The following is a 21,423-nucleotide window of genomic DNA, read 5'->3' as shown; positions in this document are numbered from 1 at the left end:
TGTTCAGCGGCTGAAATGAAGAGAAGGGAAATTGTAGGTGTGTATTCAGGGGAAATACATGTGCATTCTATATCGAAATAGTAGGATACCTATTTTGTTCCTTTCGTATCTCCCATACCCGTTTGAATGCGTCACTGTACATCTATAGGTATTTGTATTTAAATATATTTGGATTATTTCAAAGCAAGTACATAACTTTGCATTGAATTAGATGGACATGCAAAGTGGTATTGTTCTAATGAGCGTCTTAGCAGTCGATATCTAAGCGTCTAACTTATAAAGGTTCAAACACTGTGTACCATGAAGCCTAAATATAAAACATGCAGTTTAACTGAACTTTACTATGCCGATGAGGAGAATTGCGTGCAAACAAGTACTATACGCTGTACTTAATTACGAATAAACCACATGTAGCCCATTAACATCACAGCCAGTTTTAAACCTAAATTTACTTAAATCAGGAAATTATTGAAACCAAGCTATTTTTGTGAGTGTTAGCAAATGTCATATATAATGAAGACTACTAATTTTCGCTGTTTAAGTAGCTAGCGCCATCCAAACGAATTGCAGAACAGATTGCGAATGATGTTCTTTCGACAGACGGAGACAAAATGTTGCCATCAACTCTTGATAATAATAGTAATTATACAGTTGTGCTTTTATTGTTTACGTTTTTCGATATATATATTTATTAGTAAAAAATCTTACATCATAACCGTTCGAAGGCGCTGACCCCGGTACAAAAAATGGTGATGCATGAAGTTGTATTAAATGTTTTGTTTATGCAATCTGAATCTCGCCCTCGCTTCGAGGGTTAACATGTATTTATCTCATGACAATGTTTAATACCGTTACATGATTTTTTCAAGAAAAAAAGTTGTGGAAAAAAGTAAAATGAATTGAAACATCGGAGAAATGCATTAATGTGTGCATACATCTTATACAAAGTATATGGGCCGCGCTCTATGAGAAGGGGGTTTAATTCATGTGCGTGAAATGCCATCCCAGATAAGCCTGTGTAGTCCAAAAGGGGTTTTAATTCATGTGCGTGAAGTGCCGTCCCAGATTAGCCTGTGCAGTCCGCATAGGCTAATCAGGGACAACACTTTCCGTCTTACCTGGATTTTTGCTAAGAAGATACTTTCTTTTAACAGAAAATATCATAAAAGCGGAAAGTGTAGTCCCTGATTAGCCTGTGCGGACTGCACAGGCGAATCTGGGACGACACTTCACGCACATGCATTAAACCCCATTTTCACAGAGCACACTTTATCAGACACATTCTATACGGTATAACAAATCAGAGCGTTCAGACATTCAAGCATCAATCATCCGTATGGTTTCCAGCACACTAATAATCCTTTCCGCGCAAATCTCGATGAAGGAAATAAATGGGGCGTCTAATGAGTTGATTAATTCGGCGATATTGTAAATGCCAAAGATGGACACGTAATTTTTGACATAAATGTATGAAAGAATATGTTATACAAGTAACTAATTATGAATTTTTACCTGTATTATTAATAATATATGGTATAAAATCATGATGTGCTTAATGTGAAAGTGTTTACTATATTTGGTATATAAGTTTTAAGTTTAAGTAACATAATAAGCATATACACGGCGGGAACAAACCGTATTACGTAGCAGCTTTCTTACACATAGTAACCCACAAAATAAACAACAGCAGCAGAAAAAAGAAACAAGACCGGCAGTTAAGGGCTAACAAAAATCATGCATATCAGACTTAGAATCAGTACCACCAGAACAACCGCAATGGCGATGGGAACCGCATAGAAGGAACCACTTTGGAGACGAAATTCAGGATAGAAGTCCGTCACTTCGAGTTATACTTCGACTATAAAAAGAATTTCATTTTTTCGACTTGACATATACGTCTGTAAGAACAAATAAGTTTTAAAATTTAATTAAAGTAAGGGAAAATTAACGGGAAGATATGGATCGACGTGATCACCCTTTGAATGCTCGCTTTTTCATTTTCTCGACTTTCGGTAAAACTGATAAAGCGGTTCCTCCTAGGTTTCCACCCTATTATACAGATGAAATTAATGGGGCACAAGCGATCTGACAAAGGCTCTATGGAGGCTCCATCACGGCAATGAAAGCTGCCAAAAGAGCATGCAAATCTGGTCATAAACCGGAAGTAATATTTTACGCTAATGATGAATATGCTTGGTATGTCATATGCACAAAGCAGCAGTCGTATTTTATGTTTCACAATGGAGCATACACGATATGGAAATCCTAACTTCCGACTTATATCGTTTGTTGTCGATTCATGAGTTGTATTTAGTGGAGGATGAACTGGTCAAGGGCCGCATCAGTCCTTTTGTATACAAAGGACATTTTATAGTTGCCTTTTGCATTGTTCGTGCAAATGTGACCTTCATCAAATATATTGTCAATCGTTATATTTTAGTAAAATACTAACGATATAAATATCACTATAATCCCATTATTCAAAGCAATTACATGTCAATGGATGTTAAAATAAAGGACATGTCTATCATGCGTTTTGACCATTTCAATTCAAACAAAGATTACGTTTAAAAGGATAAGGGCACATATATGGAACATATTGACCGCACAACATAGCGTTTAATCATATAAATGATAACAATAATAATAATAATAACAATGATAATAATAATAATTGTTAATAATTGTTTAATAATAATAATAATAATAATAATAATAATAAATGCTTAATAATTGCTTAATAATAATAATAATAATAATAATAATAATAATAATTGTTAATAATTGTTTAATAATAATAATAATGATAAAAATAGTTGTTTTAAAATAATAATAATAATAATAATAATAAAAATAATAATAATAATAATAATAATAATTAGTATTATTATTATCATTATTTAACAATTGTTATTATTATTATTATTATTATTATTATTATTATAGATGTGCTTTTGCTTAATATACGCCTTTTTCATTTCTGACACTGGAAGAGTGCGATGGCCTTCTAAATGTCTTGTCATGTACATGTACCATCAACGGTTGTTCACGTCAAACGCGTTTACACTAACGTTTTAGCACCTATTGATGGCAAAAGAATATTGTGTGATGAGTTAGTTAATAATTAAAATAATGGTTATTCCCCCCGATACAAAACTGTTATTTGATCTACTGATGATGCTTAACGATCGTATGGAAACCTCTGCAAGACTAGATGTTGAAGTGCGAACTTACAATTTGAACGAAAATCTAAATATGAAAAAGAAATTGAAATCTACTGAAAAGGAACCGCTAGAGATTGTAGAAACAAACGGAGGAACAAAACTTGTACTTAACACAAGGACTTATGAACTGTTTAAATTTGCTAGAAAAAAGTATTTTTCAAACAATTCACTTAATTATAAGTTCTTATGTAAATCAGCAAATGACAAAAAATCAAATGTAGTGGAGCTTAAAGTTGCGGATGAGAATAACCACTTGTACATGTTTAGCATGTACCACACGACTTCCTCATGCTTGGTAAATGGTAGAAACGTGGTTCACTTCTTTAACACAGACCTTTCAAACATTCTCCAAATAATGAAAACTGAAATTCAGTCAAATAATAAAGCGATATGTGAATTAAATGAATACATGAAACAGCAAATACTGTCATACTTGGGGCGTAAACATCCCGAGCGCCCATCACCGAAAATGTCTGTAACGTATGGAGTTGATAAACCTGACACGCTTCTAAACAACAGTATTGAACAGGGCTCCCGAACAGTAGAGAATGCCTCCCGAATAGTGAACAATGACTCCCGAATAGTAGAGAATGAAGCGGTCACGGATATTGAGATAGAGACAGAAGTTAAAGATGAATTAACTGAAGTTACAGAGACTGATTTAGGAGCAAAAAGTGACACAAGTTTTGATATTGATTGTGCCACCCAAACAGACTCGGTAGAAAATGCCATTCTAAAGGGAATGAAGATCATGAATTAACTACTCATAGAGACGAAATTCCGATTTAACAATTTTCAACAGGAGACTACATTGCAACTTTCACAATTAAGAGATGAAATCGCAAGTGTTAAAAATGCGATCTCTTTAGCTAACCAGCAATCAACAGATAAAGTAGAAACAACTAGTCAGAGTACGGATAAACTCAGTAAAGGCATGAAACAAGCCAACGACGCACTTCACAGGAAATTACAATCAGTGCATGATAATATAAAGAAGATAAGCCCATCTACAGCGAATATGACGGAACATTTGTTACAAAATGAACGCAGTGAAAGAGCTACAACGGAAACACCTCAATCAGAAAAAAGTAATAATAACGGAAGCGGACATGAAAGAAAAGAAAGAGAACAGTCTCCAACGGAACAAATACTCGAAGTAAATACTGATATTGTGGACACGGCAGATAGAGCAGATACAACTCTAAAAATAGGTTACTCAATTCTAAATGGTATTAACAGGCGTGGATTGAATAAAACTACACACATTAAAACTCTACCAGGACGGAAAATTAAAGACATTCGTTTGACACTGGATTCATGGGACATGACAAAATACAAAAATGTGATTATATATATTGGTGGGAATGACATGGCGGAAGGAGGCGACGCAAAAAAGCATAGCGTGAGATAAAGCACAGTTGCCCCAAGACAAGATGCAGATATAGTTCCTCTGAATAACATAATTCAACAAATATGCGAAGAAACAGATGCTCAATCTATTGAAGTGTATTCATCATTTATTAATGGAAATGGTAACATGGCTCAACATTTCTATGGCAGAGTTGGGATACATCTGCACGCTAGACAATGCAGTACGCTAGTGGCTAACATAAACAAAGCCGTGAACATCATTAAACAGAAGACGTGCGTGCAACAAGATCGACAAGCTTATCGTAGCGTAACCCCTCACTCCACTCAATCCCAAAGTAATGGATACGTAAGCTCCTGACCGAGGCAGTCCGAGAAACGGCGATTCACGTAACTATCAGTTGCACACCGGAAGTTATGGCTACAAAAAATACACCTCTGGACGAGGCTCAATGAATGGTTATTCACGTGACGGAAGAAACAGGTTTAAGACGCAAACCGGATACAGAGATCATGCACCAGGTCAAGTTACCGGAAACATCATGGCAACTGATCAACGACTGTTTGACTCTCTTCAGGGACGACGAATGCCACCAAAAGCATATTGCAAGGTGTGTGGCTTGAATAATCACGACACAAATGACTGCTACCGGAAATGGCGTCGATCGGACAGTTACCATAGCAACTCGTGTTCCGAGTCTAGGAGATACGGACGATATCGCCGTCAGAGCAAGGCCCAAGCTGAACAACGGGCTGCATGGGACATTCGCATCAGGCTATCACTCATTTCAAATCCTGAGAGCGGTACTGTTAATTTTAATAAATTTGATGGTTTAAATAACTTATGTATATAATGTAATAACTGTGTATGCAAATGTGATTCTGAAACTAGAATTTTAAATACGATTGCATCAAATGAAGCTGTCTACTTAGTATCAAATATTAATGATAAAAATTCTCTTTTAGAAAGTAGCACTACCATTTAGAAAGATAATTGTTTTTTAATGAAAACATTAGTATTATTACAGAATCAACTTTGGATTTTAATTTCACTAATAGTGGATAACATGTTGTTTGTTTAAACATTCATCACATATTACCAAAGATTGATGAAATCAAATATGCACTTTATAATTCGGATATTCACATATTAGGACTTATTGAAACATTTTTAAATGCTGAAATATTAGATAATGATATACAAATTCCAAATTATAATATTATTCGCCGGGACAGAAACAATCGAAAGGGTGGAGGCATATTAATTTACATTAAAGATAACATACCTTTCCAACATAGATTGGACTTAAACGTAATTTTTTTAGAATCAGTTTGGCTTGAAATAATGTTTCCTCAAACAAAATCATTCTTAATGAACTTTGTATACAGACCTACGGATTCTACAATTGAATGGATATCGACATATGCATCTAATTTTAAAAACGCTAATAACTTAATGGATAAAGAATTATATATGCTAGGAGATTTTAACATAGATTTTCTTTCTGACAAAGATGTGTTCAGTAATAATAAATGGTCTTCTTTTGTGATGGCAAATGGACTCCAACAAATGGTCAGGCAACCAACACGAATAACAAAAACATCTAACACTATAACTGATCATTTGTATACTAATCAAATCATAGAAATGTTTGTATCGTCCTTAAGTGTAAGTGACCACTTTCCAGTGTGTTTCACGCGAAAGACACGTTATAAACTATCTAAAAACACGCATTTAACAAAGAAATAAAGGCAATCAAAATTGCAATGAATCAAACTTTCAAAATTATTTGTTAATGTCAAATGTAGAACATGGTGAAACAATAGCAGATCCAAATACTTCACTTAGTTATTAACTAAATAAAATTTATGAAGCAATTTTGAAGATATTTGAGAGACACATTACAAAACAACTTAAATCATATCTTGAAAAGCATGAACTACTCCACAGTTACCAATCTGGTTTCCGCCAAAATCATTCCTGTCAAACATCCTTGATTCGCCTTGTAGATTCTTGGTTACAGTATATTGATTCTGGTCTCATCGTTGGATCAATTTTCCTGGATCTCCGGAAAGCATTCGATTTAGTAGATCATGACATTTTACTTGAAAAACTCAGCACGTACCATTTTTCTGACAATGCTCTTGCTTTGATGAAATCTTATTTTTCTAATAGAAGACAGTGTATTAAAATAGGTTCCAGAAAATCGTCGTTTCAATATATCAATACCGATGTACCACAAGGCTCTATACTTGGGCCAATAGTATTTCTTATTTACATTAATGACATTCCATCTTTCGTTAAAAACTCAACAATTGATCTTTACGCAGACGATTCAACAATACACGTATCGGATTATACCATTCATAATATACAATTACATTTGCAAAACGATTTGGACAGTATAGCAACATGGTGTTCCTTTAATAACATGTCAATTCATCCAATGATGGTGTTCAGCAACACAGTCACACTTATGAAAAATACATTCGATACAAAAACGAGCTGCTAAAATAATACTAAATTAATCTCCTTTAGCTCCCTTACTCAAAAAACTTGGTTGGTTGACATTCAATAACAGATGTACTTTCCTAATTGGATCCATTGTTCATAAGTTTGTTATAGGTACAATGCCCTCTTATTTCAATAATGTTATTCATATCTCAAATAACAATGTGTACACTCTTAGATCCATCACACACACTGATATATCATCTATTCCGTTTAAAACAAATTATGGAAAACGAGCGTTTTTGTTTCGGTCACGAACCATATGGAATTCAATTCCAATAAGCATCCGACAAGTCTCTTCGAATACTACATTCAAAATAAAATTTAAAGAATACGTACAAACAACTCATTGATATATATGTATGCTTTTTTTTTAATTTTTCTATGTAAATACTTTGTTGTGAAGTGTCTGATGTGATTTATTTTGAAAGATTGATTTTTGTATCCTATTTTGCATATTTTGTATTATCATAATCACCATCGTCATCATTATAATCGTCGTCATCGTCTTCGTCGTCGGAATTGATCAGGAAGTTATTATAACATTTAACTGTAAAGTTCATTTTCTTTTTTCCCTTGTATGTCTGTATGCATGTTTCAATATGTATACCTGTGTTTTGTTACTGAAGACCACATTGTAAAAAAGAAATTATTTCTTAATGTGAATTCTTCATGAAATAAAGTTATTATTACTAGTAAATTCGTATCTTATGCCTATTGATATAGAAAGAAGTTTTTTTTAAACACGATTTTTTCAACACGATTGTTCTATCCTTTATGCGCCAACTGTCTCCACGACGATCAATCCCGGACGATTTTCATCTGATATATCAAAACTTGGAAAGGGAAATCATCAAACATAAAAATTGTGCGTCTTTTGGGAATAATTACCGTTAAAGATAATTCATAGAAAACGTAATTTGCACGCGCTTAGCGGATTTCTATAAACAGTCCCATATCAAATCCAAATATCTTCCGAGAAAATTCTTTTCAACGAAAGAGTTTCATAAATCGAAATAAAGTGCTTAAGACGGTTTGCGTTTAGAAGATTTCGTTATTTATTTTTTTTAAGTTGTTGTTTCCAAAGCTATGCAATCGATGGAGTATAAATGTCCAATTAAAAAAAGGTCACATTTTGATTCAAATATATTCGATAACGATCTTCAAGGCATATTTTTGTCCACTCTTTGGGGAACGATTTAGCAAACATGTGTTTGGCAGAAATAAACATTCATTTACGTTAGTATACATGGAATTTATTTGCGTTATATACCCACGTCCAATACAATTTCACATTAACAATTTGACAAAAATCCTCATACCAAGCGATCGGATGAAAATACATTTCTGGCCATTTCAAAAGACAGATTTAACGGGATAAATATGCTAAAAGGCCGTAGAGCGACAACGTCAATAATAGAATATTATCAATGCAGCAAGCAATTGCTCAGTGCTTGAGATAAAGGAATTCGAAGTCGTATCGGCACTTTAAAAAGTTTAAACGTTCAACACCATTGGAAAACAGTCTGGGTCTCTCAAGTGAGTTTTATTTGTTCCAACATGGTGTCACAAATGTATAATTTGGGCCGTACTCTGTAAAAAAGGGGTTTAATGCATGTGGTTAAAGTGTCGTCCCAGATTAGCCCTTGCAGTCCGCACTGGCTAATCAGGGACGACTCTTTCCGATGTTATGATATTTTCTGGTATTATTCGTTTACAGAATGTCTCTTCATATCAAAAATCAAGTTTAGGCGGAAATTTCGTCACTGATGAGCCTGTGCGGACTGCACAGGCTTATCTGGGATGACACAATACGCACATGCGTTAAACCCTCTTTTAACAGAGCACGGTCCAGTTTTATGAAACGTGACGTCAATCCTTATGAGCGACGCGAAATAAGATCATCTATACCGTTAGCACCTTTTAATCTCTCTTGCGTGATCAGTTATGATAACACAGTTGCATTCAGATTTGGAACGGACACGAAACATATTTTCAAGTCAAAGCAATACGAAGTTAAAAATGTCTGTGGGCATATTCCGTATCATATATTGTATTCGCAGTTGTATCTACCAAAGAATTTTGATTGTTTGATTGCGTTCACGAATACTGTTAACTAATTTATTAAGAGCAAGACATTACACGCTATACAAGCAGGAATTTAGTTTCTCCATAACTAATTTTCACGGGCGTAAGTCGTTAACGGTTTCGCTAGTATATTGATATTATAGAAATACTGAAATTAGAGAGTATTTAAAGAATTTCAAAGTTAAGGTTACATAGAGAATTAATGATGGAAAAATGCTATTGCATTTTATTCATGTGGGCATGGCTGACAAATCGGCATACGAACATATCTCATTCGGGGTTCTGATCAAAACCTTGACATCCTCATAATTTACCGAATTTTTCCTGTGCCATTGAACCATGTAACGCTCTGGACAGACAATGCGATATTGCATTATTTGAATAGTTCGATTAGGGAACAAGACTTTATTTATTTTGAGATATGTTGACATAAAAGTAATTGCAATATTTAAATGAGTGTATATAAAAAGAAAACTGACTGTCTCACCACAAAGTAAATGTATATGATTGAATTGATAAAAGTCACGATATAAATTGAAAAAATATGTCATTATAAAATTTGCTTAAAGAAAATATTCGCAAACACATGTTTAAAATTTACGAATTGCATGTACGTAAACAAAAACAAGATATCAATATTTTATGTGTTTTTTCGAGAAGTGTTTCGATATAAATTGGTGTAACTATGATTGTATTTACTTAGACGTTCTAGTAAGTTGTCATTGCAATATTTAAAAATAACGTAAGGGAATATTTGTATCTGTTTGCCATCATTTTGAATAACTGTTGCATAGAAGAAACTCAACACAACGCAGACGAAAATTCACGACGCCTTCCACAGCGGATTAAGGTCACTACTTATAGAACACAAAAAAGCATGGAGACATCATTGTAATGTTCTTTTAAAATGTACGCATGTAGTTTAGGCTGGAACAGATTCAACAACAACTTCACCAGAAACAACAACAACGTGATGACACTGGTTTTAACAGATGTCACAATTGATTAGCAACGTGGTACGCATAAACACCCATCTAAACAATATAAAGCCTCAGTACGCAAATCAAAGACACTGTCACGATGAATTCAATACCAACAACAGAAACAACAACGATGGTTTAAACAAAAACAACGATCGATCAGCGACGCCGACTGCTTGATAATCAGCATGTACACGACCAAAAAGCTGAACTACTTGACAACAACAACAATGCCTTTGATGTGAACAACATCTTATTTTGGCCATGGTCAAAGCCTGATGTCACAGCCAGACAACACCTTCGATGGACAATATTCAAAGCATGACGTCACTACCGGACAACATCTTCGATGGGCCAAGGAAAACACATAACATTACAGCCGACATGACCTGTGATGTGCTCCACTTCATTTCGCTTGACATTTAGATTGTATAACAATACCCTCACTTATTTATTTCAGCAGAGTCGTTCGTCAAAATCTCATTGTTATCCGCAGATTTTTCATCATACGTGTGTTTATATCAACGATGTTTTCATGTACTTTGTAATTCAATAGTTAAATTTTAAAGATTTTGTTTACATCATAAAATATTAAAAAATCTAATTATAGAAGGAGGTTGTGTAACGTAACGATTATTTGAAAATTACCTATTGAACATTAGAAAATCAGTTATTTATAAAAATAACAAGTATTTTTGTTTGGCCTTATGTTTATAAAAAACAACGATTTAATAGTGTGTTTGTATGGTCAATTTATTAATTTATACAATTTTCATCATAGTTACATTGAAATGATATGCCCCAGACCTATATGTCATTCATGAATATACATTCCTTAGTTTAATCCATGTACTGTCAAGCAGATAGGCCAAAATGTCATTTATAAGTTACACTCCTTTGTTAAATAGGTGAACTTTTCCTGTCGAAGTGACGCATCTTTCGTTATATTGCATACTATCGTCTTAATTATCATGGGTATATAACCAGTCACTGTTTGTATTAAAGAGCAAGCCAGTACACACTATACAATCAGGGATGTAGTTTCACAATTTCTAATTATCACGGGCGAAACCCGTTAACGATTTCGCTAGTGTCTTGTTGATTGTAATATTACTGGACGTATGAAAGTTTTTGTGTTAAAATTTAAGGAGCAAAATAAATATCAATGACAGCTTTGTCTTTGTGTTGGCATCTTTGTTCAATTGAATAACGCTACATCTGTATGTTTCTTTCGTATAACATAACTTATATTTCAATTGTTCCTAAATCAAAAAGTTATTCGTTTATTTTTTATAATTCATTGTTGCTGTTGCGTTTTTTGTAGATTTCTGATAAACGGTTTTATTCGATTCGGGTATTTCCAGCTACATTTCGCCAAGAGGCGCGTTATTTTATTCGCTGCCGATCGATGACGAAGGTCAACAATGTTAAATCGGGCGGTTCCGTAACTGTAAAAACATGTCAATTTTCGTTAACGACACTTTGTTTCAACATTAAATCACCCTCTCCCACCCCACAGAAAGAATAATATGGTTTTATATCAAACACGTATGCAGCATACGAGATTCAGAATCCGGACACTCCGAATAAATCCGGAAAATACAACACCTTTTTAATTAGTACAGTCGAACGCTATGAGCCGACCAGTTCACACACCCAATGTATTCATGAAAAAAGCCATTTAACAATGCAACTTCTTCCGTCCCAAACTAGAATGAACATATTGCTGTCTGGACAACGCATTTGGCTGATTTGGAAAATCATCCCGGATATCAAAGTGTTGAGGTGTTGAAGCTGCCTTAAATGGCCAGCCATTAATGATTTTTCCGTCAGAGATACACATATCTTATTGCTACGTTGTAATTTTTAAGGGCGAGAAATGGAAGCCGTTCGCTTATAATAAATGTTGACATTAAGAAGTGGCCAGTCTGCTCTGTATTGCAAATGAATCTAATAATTTATTTAGTATAATGTAGACTCGTACATATGTGCATTAAAATGAAACTATCGAACAAGTTCAACTCTCGCAAAAGCTATAAAAAGGATTGTTATATGTTTTGTTTTCAACTTTAAAAAAAAGATAACTGACAATCCACTTTAAATTGGTTTCTATGGGCAGTAGTTTGTTGGGCAATGTATAACCGGTCCTATTTTCTACCGATTATGTTATATTTCTTACTCGGGATCTTTTGCATCTTTTTGGATATCTTGATGTATATTTCCTGTGTTTAATGTTATTCATGAAATGTTATTTCCATTTCCGCGTTAAGCACTAATTATTAAAATTGATTCAAAACCAACGATCTTGCCAAGGCAGTTCAATTTTATTTTTTGTAAAGCGAGACAGAAAAATACGGCTCTGCGCGCAGCTTAAATACTAATCGTAGAAACTGGGTGTAACTTTTGATCGTGAAAGATCGGCTATCTCCGGACTTTCCGTAAGATTGTTTTCCACAAAAGTGCTAACTGGTATTAATCGATTTCTCCTTTTTGGTAGGTTCTTAGGTATATTTTTCTGGTGAATCCGTGGCCAACTAACTGGTATTAATAGATTTTTATAATTCCTAGGTGCTGAATAAGTGACCTGCGATCAGTTTGCGCACTGTTCTTTCATCCCGATTTGGATTCTTGGGGACATGTGTTTTGCTGAACCGAATTCTCTAATATTTATAGGTCTTTAACCTCAACCGCAAAATATGTTTTGTTTCTTTTTTGTTAATAAGAATTCGCTTACGGGTGTAAAATCATGTACTTATTTCTTTTGTTCTTGGTAACCATTTGCTATTCTAATATTATTATTATATATGATTATTATAACTAATATAAAATAAAATGAAAATTATATTTAATATTTATTTTTTTACAAATAATGTAAATATATTAATACATGAAGACAGTGTTTTGTTTATAAAGGGATTACAAATGTCAGGTTATTTTATTGGAAAGTCGGAGGGAACGTCTCCATTTAATTGAACAATATTTGAATTTGATTTTGAATAAATGAATAATAAATAAATATGAATACAATGTTGTGGAGTATCAATTGTTTAAGAGTACATGTATCTGTTTACACAGTTGACAGTTTTCTTCTATGGTCGGATTGATTCCCCACGGCAATAAAACGCTGTCATGTATTGTCAGGTAGTCTACAGCAAACATCCATTCAAGAATTGCTTTTGCGCCAGGAAGTCATGGCAATATATGGCTTGCCAGACCGCAAGCCCTTACGCGTTGACGATATGAAAACCTAGCACTATTTCGTAAGGAGAATCATCAGGGATATGATTCTGGAAATAAGATTCCGAATGTCTCGTACGGTATCACAAACAGAAGCGTAAATTGAAAGGGCTAGTTATTGCAACATGTGACAATACTGGAGAACAGTTTGACAGTCCCATTTGCAGATTACTTTTCGCACGTTAAGAAGTTTGGGCAAAGATAAATATGAATATGTGAGAGCACGCAGAGCCGGATATAAATTGGCTGGTGAAAGTAATTCAGCATCGCTGCCAAAAGCAATGGTAGGAGAAAGTTTTTAAAAACACAATAGACAAATACAATTGACATTGCAAGACGTTACGAGAGATTATTTTGCTATTATCTCAACTTAACAGCGTGTATACAAATAGTATACACATTTATCTCATCATAATAAACAAAATAACACCCAATCTGATCAGTTTGGTATATTCAATATTATTTAGAAGCCCATAACACTCACATTTTACGAATACTAGTATGTCGTATAATATTTCGAAAAATAAAGTTAACACATAATGTGAATTTCCGTCTACGACATCCGAACATTTACGATTAAACGCGAGATTAGTTTCGGGAAGCTCCGGAAGCACGACGTAGTTCTCATGAATACGTCGTTCTTCCGACGCTTACCGAAGCCAGCCTCGAATTCGCTCATAAATGTTCGGCTATCGTGGCGGGTAATTAACATGGAATATATTCGAGGTGCAGAATCAACGGCGTTTTCAGGGATTGGATGTTATATCATTTTATAATATTTTGGACAGTCAAACCCATTGTAAAATACGTATTCATACAATGTTTCGACACACGATAATGTTTGCGTTTGTCTAGCAATGGTTAACAAATTACCATTATTAGTATAATCACACCAACTGTTCAATTCATAAATGTTTTTTCAGAGATTTCACATGAAGCTGTACCTGCTTCTTTACACGCGCGATTATCTCACTTTTTACTCCTGACTTGTATCAATTTTGTATCAATGTTGCCGGGAATTTCAATCAAGTATCTATTCTTTAAAATACAAATTATTTTAAATCACATAGTATATGACTATAGTGTATACCATAGTACAGGATCAACGGGGTTTACACACGAGCTGGACAGAATGAAAACACACCGTGAAGAACTTTATTTTTGCAAATATCACAAGTCATTGAAATAAGTTTGCAAAAATCTTAAATGCATAATAGGCAGTTTTTCATTCATATAAAATTATTTCAACAATTTGTATTCATTATTTAAAAAAAGTTCTTTACAGAATTTTACAACCTCACTGCTTACAGTGAATAGCTTTTGTAATTAGGGATTTTAAACATTTAAACAGCAATAAAAACACAGCAGAATTATCAAATTTAGTTGTCGATCATTAAAATTAAAAATCAATAAAGGAAAATAGTTTTGTCGGTTTATACGGTAATGTAAATATGTATTCATGTATGATAACAAGCAACAAACATGAAAACAGTGTTAAGTTTTAATATAATAACTCGTTTAAATATGCAGGAAATATATCTACGAACCAATAACATCAACCAAACATTTCACAAACTATAAATGTTTGTCAAGGGATTTGCGTTTAATAATGTGAATCTTATAAAGCATATGAATATGATAATTTCCTGAAACAAAGCTCGTGTACGCCGTACAACCATATGAGACTACTAAAGTTATGATTGCATATGATAGATTTTTGTTAAATAACTTATTTATATAATATTTGGACGAAGGAACCTTTTTCAACTGTACAAATGTTTAGTGTAGTAAGACTGTAAGTATTGATAATTTAAGTACATTAAAAAGAAATATATATCTCCAACTATATCCGGCAGGTCTGTTATATATTAAGCACATTGAACGAAAACGAGTCTGAAAACTGATTTAGTCTTATTGTAAACCTTGGAAAACTTGACGTGAATTTGAATGATGCTACATGACTTTGACCGACGCTAAGTCGTGACGTCACATTTCTACGGCTAAACAACGGGAGACGTAAATTTTGCTGTTTAAGTTAAAGTAATAATATTAAATTGGTGTTTTTGATCTTGAAAAAAAGAAATTAAATTACTTAAAACCTAACTTTAAAAGACATAAATCAGCAGCTTTGATGATGGGAAATTCTTTTCACCAGAAATCTTAGATAATTTATAATAGCGGAGTAATTACTGGACGTGTAAGAAAACGGAAATGATGAAACTCAAACATGAAACATATAATGCGTCTATTAAATCAGCGACATGGATCGCTATTGACATACGGTGCACAGAGGGGCGTTTAGCATGCACGTAATAATATTGTATCCAACAATTGCATAAGAGGCAATCGTCGATATTTCTACCAGAATCATGGGTATCCATTATCGATCAAATGAACTGCTCTAAAACAATCAGCATAGAGCCACGCGGATTAGCCATGCAATCGCACATTGGCCATATTGGCAATGTGGAAGAGATCTTGCTTATTTTGGAGATTACGCTGTCAATTCAAATGGATTTTCTGCTGGTTGTCATGTCCTATAAGAAGTTGTAAGAGACATTAAATCCAAGGTCAACAAACAGTCTAATATGCGTTGTTTGCAGAACCGGGAAATGCTGACATAAGGGGAAGCCATGTTTATTTTCGTTTCCGACAGTGACAGACACAACTCTGTATCAGCAGACGATTTATTTCATAATTTCTATCTTACGGAGGAGTCCGGAGATAGCCGATGTATCACGATTGTGACAGACAAATTCGATTTGGCAAACTAACTGGGTTACATTTCAATAAGATATACACATCATGCTTCTATTTTATTCACGCAGCTTTATCGTTACATGCTCTCACATACAATCTCTGCCATAACAACAAATAGCAACGGGAAAATTCATGAATTATTGTGCCATGTGGCTCGACTATCATCACGTTGTTGGTTATAACGGCCGGGATTTGATAAAGCTATCCTGGTTCCTTACATAAACACACATTTTCTTATTTTTCCGTTTATTGACATTTATATTGATGAATGTTAACACATGATTTATGTCTTAAAATCCAGAGATCATGTTTCGGAAAGTATAACACAATTATAAAACCCACTTTGTCCCTTAAAACCCACTTAAAACAATTTGATGGGTAATGTAATTCCATTTAAGGACAAGTTCTGATCACGCTTTTATATATAAAAAGTGGGATTTGTTCGCTTGATTGAAGCCCGGGTCAGGAATGAGTGACAGAAGAAAATATTTCATGTTTACACTGGTGATCGACAACGACCTAGGCATTCGATTAGAGAAATAATGGAGCGATTTATCAAAGGTTATTGCGGGAAGGAATTTGCTAGAAAACATCTGATACGAGGCTATTAACAACTACATATCTGGAAATCTGTAATCGATGTATACTATATTCAGCTGATATAAAAGTTGTTAGAGCAATCAAAATTTCACCAGAGTGATTTTTAAGTGATGATCACTTTAGAGGTAACTTAATGTTTATCAAATGACACTGACATACCCATGGCTTATCGTTTTTAAACCAAAAAAACAGCTTCAAATAAAATACATCGCAATTCGCCACAATGTAGGTAACACATGGTAACAGATAATACTTAATTTATAGAAATATTACGATTTAATTGCCGCTACCTTTTAAGAAAGTAATATCTCAAAAACTAACTGACAAAACGACATAATTTAATCAATCGGAATTAACTGCGTAAAACGAAAACATGCTCGTTTCGTTTAAATGATATTATAATATTGTCTTATATTTAGGTGTTTAGTTACACTGTTCAATATATTTCACTGTGCACACTTCGAAAGTATTCTGAATGCTTAAGAAACGAATTAACAAAAAATTACTAAGCAGTAAAACATATTCATTTACATTTACATGCCATTTATTGGCGTTAAACTCCATGAGCCAATACAAGTTCGCATTAACAATTTGACAGAAAATTCACGAACGGTTGAGATCGGAAAGCAATAAAATCCATTTGAATTGACAACGTAATCTCCGAAATAAACAAGATCTCTTCGACAGTGCCAATATGGCCCATTGTGCGATTGCAGGGCTAATCCGCGTGGCTCTATGCTGATTTTTTCAGAGCAGTTCATTTGATCGATAATGGATACCCATGATTCTGGTAGAAATATCGACGATTACCTCTTATGCAATTGTTGGATACAAAATTATTACGTGCATGCTAAACGCCCCTCTGTTTACCGTATGTCAATAGCGATCCATTTCGCTGATTTAATAGACGCATTATATGTTGCATGTTTGAGTTTCATCATTTCCGTTTTCTTACACGTCCAGTAATTACTCCGCTATTATAAATTATCTAAGATTTCTGGTGAAAAGAATTTTCCATCATCAAAGCTGCTGATTTATGTCTTTTAAAGTTAGGTTTCAAGTAATTTAATTTCTTTTTTTTTTCAAGATTAAAAACACCAATTTAATATAATTACTTTAACTTAAACAGCAAAATTTACGTCTCCCGTTGTTTAGCCGTAGAAATGTGACGTCACGACTTAGCGTCGGTCAAAGTCATGAAGCATCATTCAAATTCACGTCAAGTTTTTCCAAGGTTTACAATAAGACTAAATCAGTTTTCTGACTCGTTTTCGTTCAATGTGCTTAATATATAACAGACCTGCCGGATATAGTTGGAGATATATATTTCTTTTTAATGTACTTAAATTATCAATACTTACAGTCTTACTACACTAAACATTTGTACAGTTGAAAAAGGTTCCTTCGTCCAAATATTATATAAATAAGTTATTTAACAAAAATCTATCATATGCAATCATAACTTTAGTAGTCTCATATGGTTTTACGGCGTACACGAGCTTTGTTTCAGGAAATTATCATATTCATATGCTTTATAAGATTCACATTATTAAACGCAAATCCCTTGACAAACATTTATAGTTTGTGAAATGTTTGGTTGATGTTATTGGTTCGTAGACATATTTCCTGCATATTTAAACGAGTTATTATATTAAAACTTACACTGTTTCCATGTTATAATACATGAATACATATCTTCATTACCGTATAAACCGACAAAACTATTTTCCTTTATTGATTTTTAATTTTAATGATCGACAACTAAATTTGATAATTCTGCTGTGTTTTTATTGCTGTTTAAATGTTTAAAATCCCTAATTACAAAAGCTATTCAATGTAAGCAGTGAGGTTGTAAAATTCTGTAAAGTACTTTTTTTTAAAATAATGAATACAATTGTTGAAATAATTTTATATGAATGAAAAACTGCCTATTATGCATTTAAGATTTTTACAAACTTATTTCAATAACTAGTGATATTTGCAAAAATGAAGTTCTTCACGGTGTGTTTTCATTCTGTCCAGCTCGTGTGTAAACCCCGTTGATCCTGTACTATGGTATACACTTTAGTCATATACTATGTGATTTAAAATAATTTGTATTATAAAGAATAGATACTTTATTTAAATTCACGGCAACATTGATACAAAATTGATACAAGTCAGGAGTAAAAAGTGAGATAATCGCGCGTTTAAAGAAGCAGGTACAGCTTCATGTGAAATCTCTGAACAAATATTAATGAATTGAACAGTTGGTGTGATTATACTAATAATGGTAATTTATTAACTATTGCTAGACAAACGCAAACATTATCTTGTGTCGAAACATTGAATGAATACGTATTTTACAATGATTTTGACTGTCCAAAATATTACAAAATGATAAAACATCCAATCCCTGAAAACGCCGTTGATTCTGCACCTCGAATATATTCCATGTTAATTACCCGCCACGATAGCCGAACATTAACGAGCGAACGCGAAGCTGGCTTCGGTAAGCGTCGGAAGAACGACGTATTCATGAAAACTACGTCGTGCTTCCGGAGCTTCCCGAAACTAATCTCGCGTTTTTTCGTAAATGTTCGGATGTCGTAGACGGAAATTCACATTATGTGTTAACTTTATTTTTTGAAATATTCTACGACATACTAGTATTCGTAAAATGTGAGTGTTTATGGGCTTCTAAATAATATTGAATATACCAAACTGATCAGATTGGGTGTTATTTTGTTTATAATGATAGGATAAAATGTGTATACTATTTGTATACACGCTGTTAAGTTGAGATAATAGCAAAATAATCTCTCGTAACGTCTTGCAATGTCAATTGTATTTGTCTAAGGTGTTTTAAAACTTTCTCCTACCATTGCTTTTGGCAGCGATGCTAAATTACTTTCACCAGCCCATTTATATCCAGCTCTACGTGCTCTCACATATTCATATTTATCTTTGCCCAAACTTCTTAACGTGCGAAAAGTAATCTGCAAATGGGACTGTCAAACTGTTCTCCAGTATTGTCACATGTTGCAAGAACTAGCCCTTTCAATTTACGCTTGTGTTTGTGATACCGTACGAGACATTCGGAATCTTATTTCAAGAATCATTTTTTTTTTTTTTTCAATTTCATACATACAATGTTAACATGTATATGATCATACAACATAGTGATTGTACAAAGCAATATAGTTCAGACATGTTATACAAGATATGCTTATATATATATATATATATATATATATTTTTAGAGAGAAAAGAAAAGAACAACAGAGGAATAGTTATGGAAAATGATGAGTTGTATAAAGTTGGGAGAAAAACATACTGGACTTGTGTGTTTTGTTGTATATTCACAATGATCTTATCTGATTGAAAATAAGAATAAAAAAAATAAATAAACAAAACTATTTTAGAGAGATAAACTAACATTAGAGTGAAATTTATATAAGTGGACAAAACATTATGAGAATTTAATCCGATTCCATTTTTGTTCAAAGATTTGTAATGTGGACAAAACATTATGAGAATTTAATCCGATTCCATTTTTGTTCAAAGATTTGTAATGTGTCATTACTGAGGGCTATTTCTTTCTCAATATCGATTTTTAGTTTAAGACTATGGACAAAACAATTAAAATTTGGTACTTGTTTTTTGTACTTCATGTTTAAGATAAAATATTTAATCAATATAACCATAAAATTCACAATATTATTACAGTCTATTGATTTCAATGAGTTAATTCCGAAACTTACATTTAAGAAAGATAGTTTAACGTTTAGTTGATGTTGTTCAAGAAAAGATATTAATTGATTCCAAATAGGCTGGATGTGTTTGCACTCCCAAAAAAGATGTTCTATAGTTTCAATGTTTTCACTGCAGAAATCACACAGATTTGAGTTAGATAATTTACATTTAAAGAGATATTTATTTGTAGCTATAATTCTATGGATGTATTTATATTGAAAGTTTCGCAGTGTGCTTTCAATAGTTGCTTTATATGGCATGGTAAATATGTGTTTCCAATTTAGTTCATTTTCTCCAAAAAGGACTTGCCATTTATTTTGGATTTTGGAGTTTTCTGTAGGGTTTTTAATTTGTAGTGTGTAAAATATTTTATTTGTTTTGTTTTTTCTTCCAAGTATGTTATCTACAAAAGTTGTTTGAGTACATGGTGTATTATTTGTATTGGTTTCAGATTTAATATGTGTTGGTATGCTTTTGATTAGTGTGTAGTACTTCAGAAAATTATTTGAAGGTATTCCGTATATGTAGCATATATTATCAAAAGAGTAGAAATCCTTAATTCTGTAGTCATATAATTGGTCGACATATTTAATGCTTCGTTCAAACCAGTCTTTATAGAAAAACGTCTTATTGTTTGAAGTTATGTCTTTATTGTTCCATAAAATTGTTTTACTGCTGGTTTGGGTCTCTAAGTTATGAGTGACCTCACTCCACGCTGATAGAACATCAGACAGAAATATGTTTTCGTTTGCAATTTCATGTACGATAGTATTGCTGATGTTACATTCAAAGAGTAAGGAGTCACCATATTTTTTTAGGATTTTCTGGTAGAATAATTTCCATTTACTCGTATTGGTATTATCTAGGTATCGTTTAACCCAGCTGCATTTGATTGCATTCATGAATGAGTCAATGTTCG

General features: G+C 33.2%; 1 protein-coding gene across 1 annotated transcript in view; it reads left to right on the top strand.

Annotated features, from left to right (window-relative positions):
- Positions 1–3,693: 3,693 nt before the first annotated feature.
- Positions 3,694–21,423, top strand: part of LOC127862724 (uncharacterized) — a 33,116-nt gene continuing 15,386 nt past the window's right edge. Inside the window, exon 1 of the mRNA XM_052401982.1 lies at positions 3,694–3,942. Coding sequence (XP_052257942.1) covers positions 3,694–3,942 — 249 coding nt within the window. The remainder of the gene's footprint in view (positions 3,943–21,423) is intronic.

Source organism: Dreissena polymorpha, chromosome 16 (assembly GCF_020536995.1).
Source record: "Dreissena polymorpha isolate Duluth1 chromosome 16, UMN_Dpol_1.0, whole genome shotgun sequence".
NCBI lineage: Eukaryota > Metazoa > Mollusca > Bivalvia > Myida > Dreissenidae > Dreissena > Dreissena polymorpha.
This window is presented reverse-complemented; position numbering and strand designations above follow the sequence as displayed.